We start from the raw sequence: 20,345 nt of genomic DNA on the forward strand, positions 1-20,345 counted from the left end.
TGGTTATCTTTAGCAAAGGATATTTTGTTTGTTTTGAGGTTTCTATGACAGTAGCCTTTCTGCTCAGCTGCTGGTAAGAGTAACAGTGGACAGCTCTGTACGCTGAACTGCTGTAAAACTTTGAATCCTTTTGTTACCGAAGAGTACTTTTTTATTTGTTCTGCAACTTTTAACCTCGCATACATTTTTAAATTCATGGAAGGATTTTTCTAATCTCATTAAACACCTTTTCACATTTGTTTTGTCTGTATGCTGTATATGATCCAAAAGAAATACGCAAAATATTATGTAGATACGCATCTTTGTTTAATGACTGCTGCTGCTTCTTTCAGAAGGTGATGCTCTTTTAAAAAGCCTCCATACTCGCCCAGAAAGGTTTACAAGTCACATAAAAAGTCTTGAAAAGGAAGATACTTTACTGAAAGAAGAAAGCAGTACCTATGATGACATTGTTTTTGTAGATGTTATTGACACTTACAGAAATGTTCCATCTAAACTGCTGAACTTCTACCGATGGTAAGTTGAAAAGATGGCGTTTCCTCTTAGGAATGTTGCTGTTTGTGGTGGGAGATAATCCAGCGTATTACGTTATGTGACAGCTTTCACAAAATGCATACCTTATGTGATTTCCTTCATTAAGCTGTGTTTCTCTCCCGCAGTTTTGAGGCACACGGTGTATCTCACGAATAAAGTATTTGGTGCCTCAAATAAGTGTGACCTGGCGAGGCAGAACTCTCTGCTCTAAGAGTCTGGGTGACAAAATTGTTGTGTCTTTGAATTTCTTTTGTTTCTGAAAATGCAGTTTCAGTCTTCTGAAGGATGGTTTTTTGCCAGCTTGTGAACTTAGAGTTTCAGTTTGTGCCCATTTCTTCGTGTTGTATCGCTGGATACAACTGAAACGAGCCTGGCTCTGTTGACTTTACACCCTCCCTTCAGGTGTCTGTAGACACTGATGAGGACCCTCCTGAGCCCCTTTTCTTCAGGCTGAACAGTCCCAGCACTCTTAGCCTTTCCTCATAAGAAAGGTGGTCCAGGCCCAGATCCTCTTAGTGGCCCTGCACTAGATGCTCTCCAGCCAGTATATCCATGTCTCCTTACTGGTTAGCCCCCGAACTGGAGGCTGTCCTTCAGTTGTGTTCTCAGCCATGCTGAATGGAGGGGAAGGACAGGAGGATTGCATAGTGTGGGGAAGAAAGGGTGAGAGAAGGCATTTTCATAATATATTATATGATCTGTCTTATTCTGAGACAACTGTTTCAATTAATTGTTCTTGAATGGAGTAAGAAATATAGCTGACAGTTTTAGTTGCCTGCAAGACTCTAAGTTTATTTAACAAATGTCATGGTTAAGAATGTAATTGAAAACTGAAACATGCTTTCAGTTCTAGAAAGGGAGATTAAATGTCAAGACGTAGATCTCAGTGATCATTTCTTGCAGGTTAGAAAAATCTTCAGGATTTAGTCACATAAAACTGAAGGAAAATGCCCTTCTGCCTGAAATTGCCCTCTGAGACAAAGTTAGATTAAACCAAGGAATAATCCCTAGAATCTCAAGCTTTGGTTATTTTACAGACAACGGATATTTCAGACAGTTAACATAGCTTTTTTCCTATTAGAAGCATGCTTTGCAGAGGGAGCCTCAGTACCAGGTTGTTTCCTCAGGTGTTCTGTGTAACTTCCTACACCTGTACTGCCCTTGAACTGACCGTCTCATCCTGAAGAACAGCTGTGTGGCCATCATCACCAGGGATTCATATCCTTCTGAGGCCAGTACTGTTTAGGGCAGATTCATTTGTAAATCCCCCATCTGGACTGGAGAACAGAACAGAACTGCAAGATTATTTTCTGCAGATCCATGCTATAAGATCTTTATAGGGTGCAGCTCCATCTCCTTTTGATACAGCAAGTAGTAAGCCTTAGGCAACAGCAGAACCATTTAAAAGTTAGTTGAGGGAAGGAAATGTCTTCACTTACCTCTTCCTTTCTCCTCTGCTCCCCAAAAAACCCTTGTGAAGTGTTTTGTTGCATAACTGTGGGCTACAGCTCAGCATCTCATCACTTTTCTTTTACAGGACAGTTGAAACAACAAGTTTTGATTTGTTGCTGAAGACCGATGATGACTGTTACATTGATTTGGAGGCTGTTTTTAACAGGATAATACAGAAAAAATTGGACAGACCAAACGTTTGGTGGGGAAAGTGAGTTGTTTGTTTGTTTTGATTTTGTTTTTCTTTTTTGCTTTAACAGATTACTTAAAAGGAAAAGTCATGTGCGGGGAGGGAAGATTTAGACAAAATCTTTTCTATATGGGTAATGTCTTCTAGTGTAAATTCTCTAATAGTCACAGTCTCCTGGTAAGACAAGTGTGAGATGAAGAAAGCTAAAATCAGTATAGGAAGTACAAAATGATCAGCAAGGCCTTTGCCCCTCAGTTTGAAGGGGTATAGGAGGGCTACACCTCTCCTGCAGCCTCTCAGTGGGAGATGGCCTCCAGTTGTGCCAGGGGACATTCAGGTTGGACGTGAGGAAAAATTTCTTCTCTGAAAGAGTGGTCTGGTACTGGAATGGGCTGCCCAGGGAGGGGGGAGTCACTGTCCCTGCAGGTGTTCAAGGAACGTTTAGATAGGCTATTTAGGGACGTGGTTTAGGGGGAAATACTGAGGGTAGGTGGGCGGTTGGACTGGATGATATCAGAGGTCTTTTCCAACCCTGATGATTCTATGATTTTGTATGGTCTGAAGTGGATGGTGGTGTCAGCTGTCTTTTGTCTGCTGGGTGCTTTACATATCAACTTCAGCTGTGAATGTGGACTCTGATTACACGTCTGCCACACAGCTGTAATTCCTCACTGTTAGGAGCTGGTGTCTGAGGTGACAGCTCTAAAAGCTCACACAAGGTTTTAGCTTATGCTTACGACTAAATTCAGCAATTCTTGAAGCTGCTTGCAAAAAGCAGAGAACCTGCTGCATTGACACAGTTATGCCAGTTAGCTGTGAGTGCATGAGAGACTCGCAAAGCGAGTGCTATACCAGTCTTTTCCTGAAATATACAGGAGGGCATTCAAATCAGTGGTGAGAAAATAAAGCCCTGTCCAGCGTTGACAGGATGTGTAACAGTGCTGTAAGTGCGTGCCTTTTGGGGGCACTGACTCTGTGTGGTACGGGTAGCCAGGTGGGGTTGGACACAGGTGTGGCTGTTAGAGAATGCACTTAAGGATGCTTGTATGTTCCTGGATCCAAACATAGCAGTGCTGCAGCCATGTGAGAGACCTGACTGTTGGTGCTACGTTCGTTTCTGTTCAGAGAACTTCCTGTTACTACCCAAGATGAAAACCAGACAAAAATTTCACTTTCAACTGTTGTGTTGAATTAGATATTGTGCTCTAGAGAAACGAGGCTATCTATCCGCACTCTATTTAGGACCACCTTCTACTTTGTCCTCTCAGTATTGCTCTTGTTTAGTATTAGTTCAGAGGGTAGCTGTGTTCATGTTTCACAGAGAGCTTTGTATAAACACCTCACAGGTCTAATGTGGTTTTCAGTTTCAGACTTAACTGGGCGGTTGATCGAACTGGGAAATGGCAGGAGCTGGAGTACCCGAGTCCTGCCTATCCAGCCTTCGCCTGTGGTTCTGGCTACGTTATCTCCAAAGACATCGTTCAGTGGCTGGCAAGCAACTCTGAAAGATTAAAGACTTACCAGGTATTAAAGCTGTGATTCAGTTCTATCTTAAACCGGTTTGAGGAGCAGGATGTAGCATAGCCGACTTGGAAAGAACACTGCTCAAGTATGTGCTGGGGTCTCCTGATTGACGCTTTGGCTTTTTGTAGTGCTTTGGCTCACTGTACTTAGTGATGTTCTATCTCCCATCACAGCTGTTTTGGACTGAGAAGCTCTGGTATGGTAATCTTAGCTTTTCTTGTACTTTTTTCCTTGTGGAAACAGTCTACTGCTTTTTCACAGAAAAGTGGGAAGATGATTGGGACATTTGTAAACTACTCTGACACAGCTTTTTGTAATTACTCTTTTTTATGTCGGCACGTGCTTTTTTAGGCTCTTCTGGTGCAAATGCTTTTATTGTGTTTTGTCTCAGGGTGAAGATGTGAGTATGGGCATCTGGATGGCAGCTATAGGACCCAGGCGATACCAAGTAAGTCCACAGAAATTCTCTGATCCCATGGAGAGAGATGATGACTGTTGTTAGAATAAGTAAAACAGAAGAAACTTTTTTTTTTTTCCTTTTACAAAACTTGAACCAGCTCCTGGCCTAAAAGCCAGAAAGCACTTGTTAAAATCGATTTAAAAAACAAAAACACACCTCAAACAACCTCCAGCACTCCCCCTTCAAGTACTGCAAACAGCTGTAGCAGTTCAAGAGGGGATGTACACCTCCAACTGGTGCAACTTCTTAGCACTACATTTGGCACACAAACAAAGAAAACCCGATTCTTGGAAATACATTCTAAGAACAACTACTGAAATCGCTGTCTCTCTAACAGGATAGCCTCTGGCTGTGTGAGAAGACGTGTGAGAGTGGCATGCTGTCTTCCCCTCAGTATTCCCCACAGGAACTGAGAGAGCTCTGGAGAGTAAAGGAACTGTGTGGAGATCCTTGCAGCTGTGAGGAAAGATAAAGGACTTAACATGGGCTGACATCGCACCATAAACGATGATGGAGAACTGTACGCTGGGGTTCGTTCGTGGAAGAACGTGGAATATTGGAGGTATCTTTTCTTGTTGGGTTTCAACTGAAATGTAACAATATTTGCACATCCCTTTTGATAATTACAAGTGGACTGATACTATTCAATTTCTAGAGTATAGATATTGATCTGACAAAAACCAAAATGTTTAAGATAAAAATCTCCTTTTTATATGAAAAGGCAAAGACCTACTTGTAATTAATAAATGCACATAAGAATGCCAACTAGCCTGTCTTTTTGTAAATGTAAGTACTACTGATTTAACTCTGTACAGAGCTGTACCGGGATCCCCGTGGGAGCTGTGCTTAGTACCAGGTCAGTCGTGCTGCAGCAGGTTCCATGCTATGGAGGGGCTGAGACTGTGAGGGTTCGGGATTTATCTTGTTCAGTTTGTTTATAACGTCATTTTAGATTACAAAAAATAAAATCAAAGTTTGCTTATACCAAATCTTGAAGTGCTCCAAACCTAGCTGGATTAGGAAGGATTTCTGATAGCTCAGTGTGCTGTTTATGAATCTAGGAGTACACGAGGGGAAGTGAAACACTACTGAGAAATAGCACGCTAGAGAATGTAAAATAAACAGCAGTGCCCTGTGGTATGCTGGGAAGTTATTTATACACTGTGGTATGTTAATGCTGTAGGTAGAGTTACGGTTTGTCAGATTTTGACCTTAAATATTCTAAGGCTGTGTAGGTATTTCTACAATGACTGCTGATTTACTTTCATTTGCTTTAAGTTCTTTGGAAGTAAGTGAAAACGGAAAGAGCAAGTAGCTTCTTTTAGCGCAGCACTAATTTTGTCCTAGAGCTATTATAAGCAAAGGTGTCACAACTCGATCCTGATGTCAGTTCAGCACAACCAAATTCTCCTTGCTGCAGGGGGAAGATAGTATAACATAATGGCAAAAGGGTTACCTGGAGATGTATTTAACAGAAGAATTTAAGCGTATTTATTTGGTATCTCTTGCATAAGACACTCCAATCAAAAGTAAAGGCTTTCACGGAGACCACTACTGAGCTTAGGAGCTGGCAGTATTACCACAGAGCCCCCTGGTACCGTGTTCTCCCAGCCGTGTTCAGGCACAGGTTGTACATGGTGTCTGCAGGCACTCCTTGATGCTTCTGCAGTTCCAGTGTTGGCTTTTCCTTCGGTCTGCCAAGGGTGTCTCTCGTTACCACCGTACTAACACAGAGTCTCCATTTTCTATTGAGTAAAACTGCAAAGGCTTTAAGTCATTGTCAAGTTCAACTTCTTTTCCTTTCAGCTAGAATAAAAGAGGAAGAAAGAAGTCTGATCAGACTTGAGTAAATTTTAGTTTATTCAAACTAAACTTAGATCAAGCCATTGCAGGCAAGAACTATCCCTCATACTACAGGGATCCTAAATTACAGCAGGAAGAGCACCCTCCTTATGTGAAATCAATGTCATTAGGCAGTATTTTAGAACACGCTATTGACCTTTATCAACATGAAGTATTTTATTGCTAAATTACCTAATTTTAACTCACTTTAGAACTTTCGTAGGACAGTTTCAGTTCCGAACCAGGAATTCTAAGTAGGCGATAGAGCAATCCTTTGACCCTTTGAATAGTCATGGACTCTGAAAAAGGGAGGTGTCGGGAAAAAGTTATTAGAAAAATGCTGCTACCACGGAGCTGTACTGCTTTTTCAGCTATACTTGCTCATAGCAACAGAGAAAGGCTGTACTGCTGCTTCAGTTCTAACACCGCAATAATGTATTTTGTACCTGAAATGATAACTGCTAACATCAAGTTGAAAATGGTTTAATCTCTGGTGGATCAGACAGGACGCGCTACCATGTTTTAAGTGTTGGATCCCACGTACCAAACTGAAGTGTTACGGCTTCATAATTTACCTTTGAGTTTGAATTTACTCCACGCTAAAACCAAGTGACCTTTGGGACACGTACCAGTCAGGTTTGACTGCTGGCAGCTGCCACCCACTCCTTCAAGTTCTCGTACCTTGAATCGGCTTTCCCAGCACAACTATCACTGTGGACCCAATGCCATTCCTACCAGTAAGTGCTGCTACATTAACCAGGCCCCCAGCAGTCTGCCAGCAGAGCTGTACAGCCGTTTCTATTATGAAGTCAGTTACACTGAGGGATATCTTTTATAATGAATCTTGTCTTGAGTGAGTAAGTGTAGTTTGCTCCAGGGGTGATACCTGTTTGCAATAGATCTACTCGATATAAAAAAATAAATTCAACTTCTCCTTCTTTTGAAGCTTTATCTAAAGGCACAGCAATAGTGAGTTACTCCTGTAATCCCACACGTTGTACTTAAAACAAATATTTTTCTATCAAACATTTTTGTAAAAGCTGTATCTATCTATCTGATTTTATGCAACTTGTGATAATAAATGTGATTTTTATTTTAGAATAAAGCTTGACTAAGTTGTTTTCTTTCCAAACCTTCAGTTTGATTTAGAACCAAGTCTGCTCATTTTAGTTTTCACTACAGGTGCTAAAACTTCACAGAAGATAGATTTGCTACAGGTCAACATCAGTCTCCTAATGTCGTTTTTAAGACAGACAGGAGACCTTACAGAGCCCTAGAATTGCAGCCTCGATATTCGGCTTTCACATGTTCATTCTTATTACTGGGTTGGTACATCCATCAGCCCGCGGACGCAGTGGTCGGCCTCTGATTGCCTAATGAAACCAGTGGCAGCCATGGTAATAATAACAAGCATCAACTTGCAATTTTCAAACTGGACTGAAAGTAAGTGGGTGAGGATCAGAAAAATGACTTTTTAAACTGAGTTCTACATTTGTCATTCCTTTAAATGACAGAATCATCAGGGGACAATCTTCAGGAGCTGACAAAGCTAGAGGCAGCTGACATCCTTTATTACAGTCATTTGCAAAGGAGCTACAAATCAATTGCTAAAACAACAAGACAAGACTTACCTGGTAGCTTTTTCTCTACAGGCTTCTGTTCAGGGTTGTCAGGACATTTAATTGTCAAAGCTTAAGGAAGAACAGTGAGGCGTTAGTGAGTGAACGTCAGGCCCTGTGCTCACAGGACACAAAAGCTTTCTAACTCTGCTTTCACACAGACTGTTTCCTGCCCCCAGCCTCGTATTCCTTGTTCTACTTAGTCTTCTACCTAGACATTAAAATATAATGCTTTAAAATACTGTTTAAAAGTAAAAAAAGGATAAATTTTGTCAAATAGGAAAAAAAACCTAGAGAATTTCTACATCAAACAAACCAGGAAACAGCTAAGTGATTAAGGTTAAAATCTCACATCTCCTCCGTGGAAAAATCATTCACGCTGGCAGAAGAGAATATCAATACCTCTATTCTTCCCTAAGTCTTAATTAAGAAAATCATTCAGGTTGGATTGCAGGGAAAAAGGAGGCAGAGTGCAGATAAGCAGGTATACAGTCACACTCATTGACACGTATAGTTCTGAGGAGCAGAATTACAAGCTGCAACCTCAGGACCTCTCGAAGGCTTTTGAGCCCCATGTCCTCCATATACACCCAGGAAACACCAAACTTGTAAAAACATTTTCAATGCATAAGGAAAGGCTTTGACCATTTCCGGCCTCTTACTTAAAAGTTGATTTCTCAGAGTCAAAGGCTGTTGTCCCTTCAGTTCTCCTTCTTCAGGTGCACCATATACTACATAAAGGAAAGCACACACAGACACCAGCACTTTTGAGACTGAAATTCAACAGCAGCCCAAAGAAAAGCAACCACAGAATTAGACTTGTACTTACGAAGGCAAAGAGATGGGTATCTGGGATGGGCAGCAAGAAATTCTTCACTGGGTTTGTTTCTCGCTGGATCCCAGTGCCCTCCTGCTGCCAGCCACTCCTTCCCAAATATTTTGCGATAATCCAGCTCTGCTCCTCTTCTCTCATCAGGAAAAATCTGTACTGACACAAGAATGGAGCGCAACAAAATTATATGGTTTTCCATAAAAGAAAATCTAACTCATGGCACTGACTCGTGCTGTTACTTATGTGTTCAGTACACTTTAACTCCACCGGTAATCTTACAAACCCGATCTCTAAGTACTAACTGATCCACACATTTAAGGTACCTTAAGCTAGTGGGAATGTTAGGAGCTCTACCTCCACGTACTGACTGATCCATACATGAATATATAAATATTGTTTGTAGCTGCAGAACACATGCTGTTTCTGTCCTCCTTTACATAAAGTTTTGCTGCAAGTTGGATTTGGTTTAGATAGCTCTAGCCTCCTATTACAGAAGATAAGTGAAATAAGGGTTAACTATGCTGCTTTTTCTTTTCTTTTTGGCAAGCGTATGCTTTTTATTAATGGTCCTGCAATTTCAATAGGAATTGATAGAGAAATGCTGGTGCTATTTTACATTTTCCCATGTCCTAGTGCCCATTGAACTAGCAATGTTCACAAACAGGGCTGTGCTTCGTGGCCCCACTTAGTGCCCCATTTACAAAGCGATGGGATAGTCAGTACTTTACTTTTCCCACATCCAAAAAAATAATCTTAAAAGAAGCTGAACAAAAAAATAAATCAAGCAACAATTTAAAATCTGTTTTAAAAGCTGTGCAATTTCTTGATGCATCGCATACCTGAGACTTGTTCAAAACCTCCAACTGACTTATCTTGGCAATAATGAGCTGTCTCAGGGTCTCTGGATTCTTCTCTGTGTCCATGAGAGGGTTATTGCGACACTCCAGTACCTGCAAACTTGGCAGTTTATCAAGCTCATTGATCGACGACCACTGAAATGGAGGGGAAGAGACTGTTGAGGAAACATAAAGCGCGCTGCTTTCCAGAACAGCAAGCAGTGACATTGGCCTTTCCCGTCCAATAACTGTGAATGAAACAATTCTTCTGGACGGCAGAACCAACTACTTCTATCCTGTTTGTTTGATAAAGAAAATAACTGCAGTACGTTTAATTGAATAACTAAACAAACTGGAAGCTACTCAGCATTTTAGATTGATAGAATGCCACGTGAGGAATGACGAGGCAGCACAGGGATAGGACTCAGCACCATAAATCTCTTCAGCTGTGGTGCTAGGGATCTTTTAAAACTCTGAAACTCCCACCTGTGAGTTGACTGAAGAACTCAGTAGTTGCCTCAAGCTCTTACACAGGCAATCAAGCTAATCTCAAAATAGCAAATTGCGAGTTACCCTTAAATAAAGATGCACGCAGTGACAAAATGTGAAGCTCTCACAAGCGAACCTACCTGTGAGATCTTATTGTCATTTATTGCAAGGTGTTTTAAGGAAGGAAACATTTTAGTCTTGCATCCTAGGAAAAAGAATAAGTCCAAACAATAATGAAAACAGTAAGTGAACAGAATTGTAAGACTAAAACACATTGCTTCTTTTACATACCAAACTCAGCATCAGGAAAGTGTACAGAAGATATTCCATTGTTTGTAAGTATTAGCTGTTCTAATCTGAAATGTAATAGATGTAATGATTACTGTAACTGGTACAGAACATTTGTCGTTAAAAGCAAGCAAACCTCCCAGAAAAAAACCCACAAGTTTTGTTTTGTTTTTTAAAAACAAAGATGCAATAGACTTTTGACATCATGAACAGTCAGCAACACGTGAACAGCACTACACAGCACCCAGACCTCAGCAGAGCGGTTAGGGAGTAAGTGCAATCATTTCAAGCTTTGCCTCCCTCCAGACTCACTGTTTTGCCATTCTTTTTTTTTTTTCCCCTACGAAGGACAAATAGATGGACAGTATGGGACAGCCTGCTTGTGGAAACCGCCCATCACCAATGGTCTTTAATGCCACACATTCCACCAAGGAGTCTAACAGCATTCTGCACACTCAAACTACTGTGATGGCTGTGCAGCTACTGATGACCCTCTGTGACACTGTCATGGACATAAACCATTCCTAGGAAGCCACATCCAAATCTTTTGCTTTTCCACAACTCTCTATGGTCCTGTTGTCACAGATAAAATGCTGTAGATGTTAACACGTAGAGAACTTGGTAACGTGATAAATAATCTGTTTTGTAAGTATATAATAAACACTTTTTAACACACAACTTAAGAATGTCTTGTTTACAACAAACCAAGGCTGTATTAAGATAGCTCAATTAGGTAATTCAGCTACTCTCCTCAAGAGGGCAAAATGCTTCTGTTTTAAGATTCCATTCACCTTCCATGCAACATAACAAAAACATACTTCAGTCCACAAAGACTACAGAGAAGAAGGAATATCCAGGCCAAGACAAAGAACTTGCAGCACATTTGTTTAACAGCTACCTGGGGAGATGTCCTATCAGATGCAGCTGGCTTCCATCCAGTAGCAGGTTGTTTGAAAGGTCTAACAGTTTCAGGGTCTGCAGGACATTATCAGGCCTGCCACGTTGAAAAACAATAGCAAAACAAAACGCCACACAAAAGCAGAATACTTCAGGTTATTTTTAACTAGAATACTAGTTTTCTATGTATATAACTGCATGCAAATAACTGTACTTACTAAAGTACTTGGAAGTACATCATGTGAAGCTTGCACTGTTTATTTCACAATTATGTCATGGCGACATAAACACTGCAGGAATGTACCTTTATCTGATATATAACTTAGCAGTACATCAGTCACAAAAGACCGATGTATGTTACTCATCTTACCTTTCCAAAGCTGTAATATTATTTGAAGTAAGGTATAATTCTTCAAGTACTGGCCATCCTGGAGCACAAAGAAGAACCTAAGAGCAAAACATCATTTAATGCAACAGAAGCTAGGAATACAGAGTATTAATGATATGGAGTGCCTTCCATTTTTCCCTTTTGTGTGCCCAGGAACACCACCTGTTTTAAGCTTATGTCTTATGAGGCAATTAATCAAGCAAAAGTTAATTTTACAAAAAAGACTTCTGCATCAAAAGCATCTTTACTATCCACGCTAAACTGTCAGCTAGAGGGGAGTTTCAAAAACAAATGCAAAATATTATCTATTTTTAAACTGCTCTGACTAACCAGAGGCTTAGCTTTTAACCTTTGTTACCCGTATTGAACTGTAACCTGCCCAAAGCAGCGCTCAGGTGCTGGAATGGGCTGCCCAGGAAGGTGGTGGAGTCACCAACCCTGGAGGTGTTCAAGGAACGTTTAACTGTTGTTGAGGGACGTGGTTTAGTGAGAACTGTTGGTGATAGGTGGACAGTTGGAGTGAATGATCTTGTAGGTCTCTTCCGACCTTGGTGATTCCATCACTTTAAGCCAAAGCTACACAACTCCTTTAGCCACCCTAGTTGGGATGCGAGCCACCAGCAGTGCCAATTTCTTCACTATGCACAAATTTACTCTGATGCACATTAGACAACATTTAGAGCGTCTGTAATCATGGAGTTTTTCCATTCAATTCAACATTCGTATTGCCGCCATTATGGAAAGATTATCAACTAGCACCAATGGTTTAAAAATGCAATAAATAGATACTAAAAAAAACATAGCAATGACCCATTTAGAAAGTTATTACCTCTGTCCAAGTCATCTCAGTCTGATTAAGCGCCAGTGTCGTCAACTTTGGAAAGGCACTAGATGCAGAAATTGATGTAGATGAAAATTTCATTTTGTTTCCACTGCGTAAAGAGAGTAATTATTAGCATAAACTTAAATAAATCTATTTGTTCATAAAGTCACTCATTTGGAATTACAGAGTAAGGACAAAAATAATATAGGCACAATTCAAATAAAAAAGTCACTGACTTCAGTCACACGCACCTAAAAACACTACAAGATAGAATTCTACTTACATTCAAACTCATTCTTTCCTAATTTACCTTCCTACTTCATGGATGTGTATCATGGATGTATAAGACCTGTGGCTTCCCCCACACCTTCCTTCCCTACATTTTAAATTTGAAAATAATGGCTTTCTTTAATAATGAATGAAACAAAGCCTGATTTGGGGCTTAAACACCTTAGTGCTGATAGAAACTAGCGAGAATGAAACAAAAAGTACGTAGAAAATGTCCACAGCAAAAATATCACTATCAAACAGCTAAAAGATTCAATTTAAGAGTTCAAATTAGCTTTCATTACCTGCCCCCCCAAAAAAGTTCCTGTTTCTTTCTTAAAGTCTGATGTACTTGCATATTATTACAAGAAATCGCTCGATGTAGTTACACTTACAATATTTTTTTCCCATGTAAACAAGCTCTGAGAGAGCTGGTAGAATTTATTGGTGGATTTGATACTTCCTCCAACACTGCTTGCACACACACAAAAATTCATTAACAGACCTACCTGGTAACTTCTTTTTTAGGATAAACTCTTAACAGAAGATTAAAACAATTAAAAAAAATAATGATAATTCAAACTATAAGCTTCAAATCCCACCCTCACTTCCATTTTGGATTCCAATTTCATCACAACCAACTTCTAAACAGCCGTTAGTACAGGCCACGTTTCTCAACAATAGAAAAATGAAGAAGTTATTTTAAGTGAATTAAGATAAGTATTCCATATTCTCACATACGTTGATAACAATAAATCACAACTACGTATGCTTTATGCAATGTTAGACCCTAATTTTACAAATAGTACCCAGGCTGCAATGCCCATCCAGTGCTAAATACTGAAGAATATAACACCTATAACTATTTAAAAATACCTTTTTGTCAGGTTAGCTACAAAACCAAATACAAACATTGGGCACGCCTTATTATAGTAACTCAGTGTTTATTTCGATTTAGCTTACAGTGCTTTCAAATTATTTTAGCTACACCGTGTGTATCATACAGTGAAGGTTTTGGAAACTGCTAATAGGACAACAGAGATCACATATGCAACACATGTATATACTCTTTAACAGCGAGATTTAAAAAAATAAAAGTAATTAAAACTTCGCTGCCATTAAAACCCATACTGAAGCACTCAATTATCTTTTGAAAGTTGACCTCACATCTAAAATGGTCTCTTCTTTTTTGTCCTTACCTCCAAAGGAACAGAAATCCAAATATGCATATTTATTTATACCTGATATCAAGCGTTTCCAGATTTGGAACTTGAGAAGCAATATCTATGACTGTATCCCAGTACGCCACCAGATTTTTTGATAGATCTATATGTCTGATATCTGAAAGTTCATATTAAGAAAACAAACATCTCAAGCCTGAACTTCCTTTTTCAGGAACTAGAATTAGGTTTTGGTTTTGAATCAAATAAGGGAAAATGGAATATGTTTTTGTTAGCCCTACCATTCAGTTACAGCAAATTTTTCATTGATTTGTGGCACAGAAATGGCTCAGTGTTGTTATGAAAGAGTTTAACTTTACAAATCTTAAAATGGATGAATTTCTGCACTGACAGCAATTTTTACCAGTCCCCACAAATGAAATAACTTACTTTGATTTTCTGTAACATCGCCATAACATGTAGTCCACTGAATACATCATTTGTTACATATTTGAAACCTGTGGTACCTACAGAACAAATCAACTGTATTTTTTTATATGGTTATCTATTCTAGAGTTATATTAAAAAAAAAAAAATCCCATTGCTGGAAACTTGTGAAATTGCAGCCACAGTAATAACCTACCATAATATTGTCAGCTATTTTGAGTCACTATCTGCATTCTTCCTCAAAAACTGTGGGCTCCTACATTTTAACTCCGTAAACACTGAACAGAGCTTACAAATATAAACTTCAGTGTAAAACACTTTTTGTAACAAAAGGATAAAAATACTGTTCCTCATTCCTTGAAATGAACGCTTGGTGTGCTAAAATACAAACTTTATTTGTGGTATTGCATTAAATAGCACCTTCCAAAAGGATACTAGGACACGTTCCACTGATTTCCTCTTTCTGACCAGCATGGCTCACCGCGCATTCATGCACTGAGATATGTACCAGTCGGTGCAGCTGGCTAAATGGAGAAGAACATTCTGTTAAGTAATCTTCAAACACAAACATGCAGAGTACATAAGCACCTGGTTGGTACAAACAAATAGTTTTCTTCTCATAAATATCTCCTTGAGAACAAGCGTCGTACATTGTACCTGTCTTGTATACTTCTTGTACTACAAAACAGGTCTGGCTGAATCACACTTTTTTCCTTTTCCCCTTCACACACCTCTCCTCTGCCTCCCACAGATTACAACTGATAGACATCTAACTGGAAAAAAAAGTCATAAAACAGACAAGATGCATGCAAACTGGAATTTGGTTGGCATTTCCAAGTAATTTTTTTTTTTTTTGGTAATAGTTTTTGCCAGGAGTTCTAAGTTATCTGGGCATTCTTTATATCACTTATAAAAAAAATAAAGGGGGGAAAAAGGAAAAAAGGCATTTTTGACTGCTAAGTGTGTTCTGGGAGACAAGGAATACAGTTGTGGAATATCAGCTCAGAGATGAGACTGTCACCTACTGAACTGATAACTCTCTGGTACTGGAGGTCATTCAGACTGCAGCCTATTGCACGTCATTAAATCAGTTCCTTCTCTCTTACACTCACAAATAGATGGAAATTGACATGGACCGACTGAAAGACGTCAGTAGCAATACAATGACTTTCTGACTTCCTTCTCTTCATTACATACTCATTGCTGATATCATTAAACTAAGACGAAACAAGAAAGACCATACTATACTCCACCTATTTGAAAAGCACCAGGAACGTGTATATATAAAGTTATAAAACACATCATTGATGATACAAAAATTATCTTAACTGGGCAATTTGGCAACCGTGCACCTGCTACACGAGTTGAGTCAATACACTGATCCAACAGAAAACTAGTCTGCAAAACAGTGAATGGTTTCATACTGGCTCAACAAGCTGAACCAGCTCACCTTTTGGTGAGCAGAAACTGAGAAAGGGAACAAGCAAGGTCACTCCTTTTGACAGCAGGAAACAATCATGTCAGATAAAAAATACTATGTGAAATTATACACTCAATATCTTAGATTTCAAGCGACCTTTTATTTTATCAACAAGTTTCTCAAACTTACAGGAAACAACATTGCAATAGCCATGAAATAATTACCTTAGGAACTGAGGACCACACGATTTTGCTTTCCTTATAATCCAACTAGTGTTTGACATCAGTGTATCTTACATTTCATATTACACTTGCCTTTGTTTTTTTTCAATAGAATCTCTGCCAACAAATTCCACGGTCTTCTTTCCAAATACACACGTATTCTCTATTCCATTCTGAGCATCTTGTTTTTCATTCAATCCATACCGGCCCTTTACTGCAGTAAGAAAATCTACCCCAAAGTTTGCTTTGTTTGGGCGGATGAATGAGCCTCCTCTGGGATGCCTGGGATAGAGCAGGGAGATGGTGAAAGATGAAAAGTTACCATTAGAATGATTAAAAAAAGAAAGTTTTAAAATTGAGTATTACTTTAAAAAAAAAAATACCATGAACCAAAGCAGTCAGAGGGTGACTCCACAGACTAATTCCACACATCTCTACTCCTGCTCAGTATCGCTGCTAGTATTTGACACAAGTTTACATTGCAGGATACTGTAAGAACTGAAACTCATCAACACCAAAAGTACTTCAACATGAAAATTACCATGTCAGTGCCAACAGCACAAAAAAAAAAATGTCTGGCTGCTTCCAAACTCATTATGAACTCAGTCTTATCCGGCAAATCAAGTTTCTTCCAACTGACAGACACAAACTTACCTCAAATCATGACAGATACCTCTGGAGTCTTAGCTCTACCTAATACCCATAGCAACACTCAGAATAGTAGCCATTTCACTTGAATAATTCTTTTGAAATTTTGAGATTGAGAATGTAGCTTTGTCCATTCATCCAAAAAAAAAAAAAAAAAAAAAGACATAAGAAGTGGTACAATTTGTATCTTATCTCATCCTAACTCAAATAAATAAATAAACAAACGAATAGTAACTTGGTAAAATGTTGAGACTGAATTTCTAACAAAATTACCGAGTTAATGTATGTTCTACACAGTCCTATGAAATGTCTGAGTTCTTCTTGTGCTGAAAAAAGCACGTAACAATTTCTTGCCATGCAATTGCTTTGACAATTTCTATCAAAATTAGAAAGGAAATAGTAGGATGAACTGGCAAAGACAAGCTGTGGGAATGGTATCACAGAACAGATGGAGGACATAATAGGAGGATCGGCCAGAAAACAGCAGGAAGAAAATTGGTAGTTATGATTACCTGTCAGCCTTCCAGCTGAGAAGAGTACTGACTTTGATTGGAAAGTACCCAGGAGGAAGAAACCACTTACGTAAATAAAATTCTTTTCCAAACATCATGTAAGCATCGAGTGGCTCATTAACAAACCATAATATACATCATCAACTCCACTGACTCCAAAATTCTCTCAGAAAAGCAGTAACTAGAAACCATGAATCCTATGGATCCATCTCAAGAATATGGGCACCATATATTCAAACATTAATTTAAAAAATCAGCACTGGAAAGCGCATGTGCTAGTTTTATTCATTAACATTTGTAATATTTACATAAGTGCTCTCATATCCTAATTAAGAATCTGGATAGAAACAAGATATTATTTACTTTAAATACTTTACTTTTCATACTCAACGCATATTTTCAATTATGTGCATTTTTGCTCCAGCAACACCTTCTTGAGCCCTTCTTCCCATTTCTTTGAAGTTATTCTTCGCAATTTGCAAACATTTCATTAGTTCAAATGTTACATTCTCTCTAACATAAATTTGTGTCACTTTCTTAATACCACTTCTTTTAACAAGAAATCACGTTTTCACTACCTTAATAATTACATCTCTTACATGTGATGTACATCATTCCTACTTCTGCATTTACTCAAGTCAAACAGCTTTGTAGATAGCAGACGCTTCAAGATCCTACCAGCTCTAGCAATTGTTCCTGTTTACCTATAACTTATCTTAGATCCTACTGTATGTTTATTCTGAAATCTTCTGTTCTTCTTCCTGTCACCTTGTCTCTCCCCATTTTGTCATCTCTACTCCTTTGCACTCAAAAATTCTGTTTCTTCTCTCCTCTCTCCAGCTCTCTCATCACAGTTAATCTTAAACCCTCCATACCAGCATCCTTCTCATCATAACATTTATCCCTGACACAGACAAAGCCTTTGGACCTCCCCATTACCATACTGCTTCCTAAACCCATTTCTTACCTCTCGGGTCACTGTTTCCACTGACACCCCTTTTCTCTCACTATCTTTGCAGAAGCCAGTTCTACCCTCGAGGAAAAAAAGAAAAAAAAAAGTAAAGGAAACTAGCTTGCCCTGTTTTCTCAGGCATTAGGGTGATTTGAAGCTACAGTTAAATATGGTGCATCTCCTCTCTCAAACCTCTCCTATTTTTTTGTTGTTGTTGTCTTGTTCTGATTAGAGGAAGATAATGGGGTTTCTCTCTCGTGTTTGTGTCACTTCTGAGTATTCTCCCTTTCAGCACAATCTTATGAATCAAATCCATTCCACAGTCACTTTTTCGGTTCAATTTTATCAATTTTACCTACCTTTTCAAGAACTGTCCAAGAGAAGGGCAGAAGAGGAGATTTTGCAATAAGTCCTCATTTTCAGGCAAAATGATTACATGTTCAAGGAGAGAGGTAACCTGTAACTTGTTTTCCCTAAAATACATTCCATGCATTAATCTTCACACTAGGGAATAGAAGCTGTACAAGCCACATGCCCATATCACAGTCTACAGCACCAGGACTCATGAAGAGGCACGCCTATAGGCAACCAGTCTTCATAACTGGAAAACAAAGAGATCATAAAATATCCCAAGTGGAAGGCCCCACAAGGATCATCGAGACTAGCTGTCGGCTCCACATAGCACCACCCCAAATTCCAACCCTCCATCTGAGAATGATGCCCAAACGCTCCCTGAGCTCCAGCACTTGGGGCTGTGCCCACTGCCCTGGGCAGCCCGTTCCATGCCCACCGCCCTCTGGTGCAGAACCTGTCCCCAACCACCACTGAACCTCCCCTGACACAGCTCCATGCCGTTCCCTTGGGCCCTGTCACAGCACTGCCTCACCACTCCCTGTGAGGAGCTGCAGCCACCATGAAGCCTCCTCTCAGCTCCTCTGCTCTGGGCTGAGCACACCCAGGGACCTCAGCTGCTCCGCAGACTTTTATAGCTACTGTCTTTATAGCCCTCCTTTGGATACTGTCTCATAGTTTTACGCCCTTCTTATATTCTGGAATATGTCCAAGTGTGGCTAGTGAGAGAGATCTTGGTATTGTTGTCCTGGATAGTAAAGGTAGACAGAAAGGTTTCTTTGTCCAGTACCAGCTGTTTTGCAATGAACATATCAAGATAGTTACCATGGGTGGAGGCATACACACTACAGGATCAGAGGGTGTCAGAAATGATAGCCATTTGAATCTGTGCACCTCTTGCCTAGATGGTCTGTAAACAGATTTTTTCCTTTTAGGGGGAGTTGCTCAATAAATCAGACTTCTTTTAGAAGAAGCTATGTGCTGTAGTAAAGAAAATCCTTCAAATTTTATTTTAGAATAGAGGCTGTGATTGCTGTGACATCAAACAAAGCTTGTGAGTGACACTTAGGATTAATCTGCTATGATGTATCAAATTCCTGACAACACAGCAGAAGCTTTGAAGTTCTTGCAAGTTAACCTCATTCAAACAGACATGAAAGCTGACTCTCAATTTTCACAAAACAAGGGAAGAAAAAAACTGGACGCCTGCAGTTCCAGATGCTCACTTGAAGGTTCTACATTCAAGCATTACTTAGAGCAGCTTCATTTCAACACCCTTCTACTGCCAGCAGAGGGCAGAAGTCGCAGATGAGTACAGCAGCACCAACCAACAAATCCTTCCTACCTGAGATCTTCTGAGGCTAAAAGCAACCTTGAGAATGCATTCTCCCCTTACCACACAGCAACTGCTTTTTCTTCATAGATACTAAAATGACAATGACATCTTCCTCTATTTGAAGAACTTCTTTGTGCTCTAAGTAGATATTTCTGAAGGTGAATCTGTCATTCTTGAAGGAGAGAGTTCAATTTAATATAAACAGGTCCTTTTTTAGGCAGGAACACAAATGTCACGCAAACAGTAACACCTGATGGTCACAACTGCTGTCTGTAAATTTAAAAACGTGTCCCTATACAATTTATAAAAGTCAACTGATGAAAATGAAAACATGCAATGCCTTTGGCAAGGATAGTTTGGCATTTCAGGACTAAAAAATACACAAAAAAATCTAAGTTCCCAGCAGAAGTGAAATTAATAATGCAAGGAGGGGGTGAGTTAGAGAGTCTTCAGTTAGAGAAGCAGTTTTCTAAGCAAAGGATATTACTGATAAAGTTTGAGAAAAAAAATATGTAACATATAAAAAATGTATTTTTATGTTTGCACATACAGAATCATAGAATCATGGAATCATAGAATCACCAAGGTTGGAAAAGACCTGCAGGATCATCCAGTCCAACCATTCGCCCTTCACCAATGGTTCTTGCTAAACCATGTCCCTCAACACAACATCCAAACGTTCCTTGAACACCTCCAGGGTCGGTGACTCCACCACCTCTCTGGGCAGCCCATTCCAGTGCCTGACCACTCTTTCAGAGAAGCAGTATTTCCTAACGTCCAGCCTTAACCTTCCCTGGTGCAGCTTGTAGCCATTCCCTCTAGTCCTATCACTAGTCACACGAGAGAAGAGGCTGACC

The 20,345-nt window shown here is 39.5% G+C and overlaps 2 protein-coding genes across 9 annotated transcripts in view; one reads left to right on the forward strand and one right to left on the reverse strand.

Moving 5' to 3' along the window:
- B3GALNT2 (beta-1,3-N-acetylgalactosaminyltransferase 2) overlaps positions 1-7,107 on the forward strand; it is a 25,023-nt gene extending 17,916 nt beyond the window's left edge. For 2 of the 3 annotated variants that reach the window (XM_040698273.2, XM_040698274.2), the window contains 5 exons: positions 333-516; positions 2,072-2,197; positions 3,541-3,700; positions 4,092-4,148; positions 4,498-7,107. In XM_040698273.2, the coding sequence (XP_040554207.1) occupies positions 333-516; positions 2,072-2,197; positions 3,541-3,700; positions 4,092-4,148; positions 4,498-4,632 (662 nt within the window). In that variant the 3' untranslated portion in view covers positions 4,633-7,107. The remainder of the gene's footprint in view (positions 1-332; positions 517-2,071; positions 2,198-3,540; positions 3,701-4,091; positions 4,149-4,497) is intronic. The other variant, XM_046939490.1, reaches the window with a different exon arrangement.
- TBCE (tubulin folding cofactor E) overlaps positions 5,628-20,345 on the reverse strand; it is a 20,637-nt gene continuing 5,919 nt past the window's right edge. For 5 of the 6 annotated variants that reach the window (XM_040698269.2, XM_040698270.2, XM_423980.8 and 2 more), the window contains 14 exons: positions 15,783-15,971; positions 14,484-14,572; positions 13,683-13,782; positions 12,181-12,283; positions 11,334-11,410; positions 10,965-11,060; positions 10,070-10,134; positions 9,919-9,983; positions 9,293-9,445; positions 8,451-8,604; positions 8,284-8,352; positions 7,634-7,693; positions 6,210-6,301; positions 5,628-5,966 (listed from right to left, as the gene is read on the reverse strand). In XM_040698269.2, the coding sequence (XP_040554203.1) occupies positions 5,874-5,966; positions 6,210-6,301; positions 7,634-7,693; positions 8,284-8,352; positions 8,451-8,604; positions 9,293-9,445; positions 9,919-9,983; positions 10,070-10,134; positions 10,965-11,060; positions 11,334-11,410; positions 12,181-12,283; positions 13,683-13,782; positions 14,484-14,572; positions 15,783-15,971 (1,405 nt within the window). In that variant the 3' untranslated portion in view covers positions 5,628-5,873. Of the gene's footprint in view, positions 5,967-6,209; positions 6,302-7,633; positions 7,694-8,283; positions 8,353-8,450; positions 8,610-9,292; positions 9,446-9,918; positions 9,984-10,069; positions 10,135-10,964; positions 11,061-11,333; positions 11,411-12,180; positions 12,284-13,682; positions 13,783-14,483; positions 14,573-15,782; positions 15,972-20,345 lie in introns of those variants that run through there. The other variant, XM_040698272.2, reaches the window with a different exon arrangement.

Source organism: Gallus gallus, chromosome 3 (genome assembly GCF_016699485.2).
Source record: "Gallus gallus isolate bGalGal1 chromosome 3, bGalGal1.mat.broiler.GRCg7b, whole genome shotgun sequence".
Lineage (NCBI taxonomy): Eukaryota > Metazoa > Chordata > Aves > Galliformes > Phasianidae > Gallus > Gallus gallus.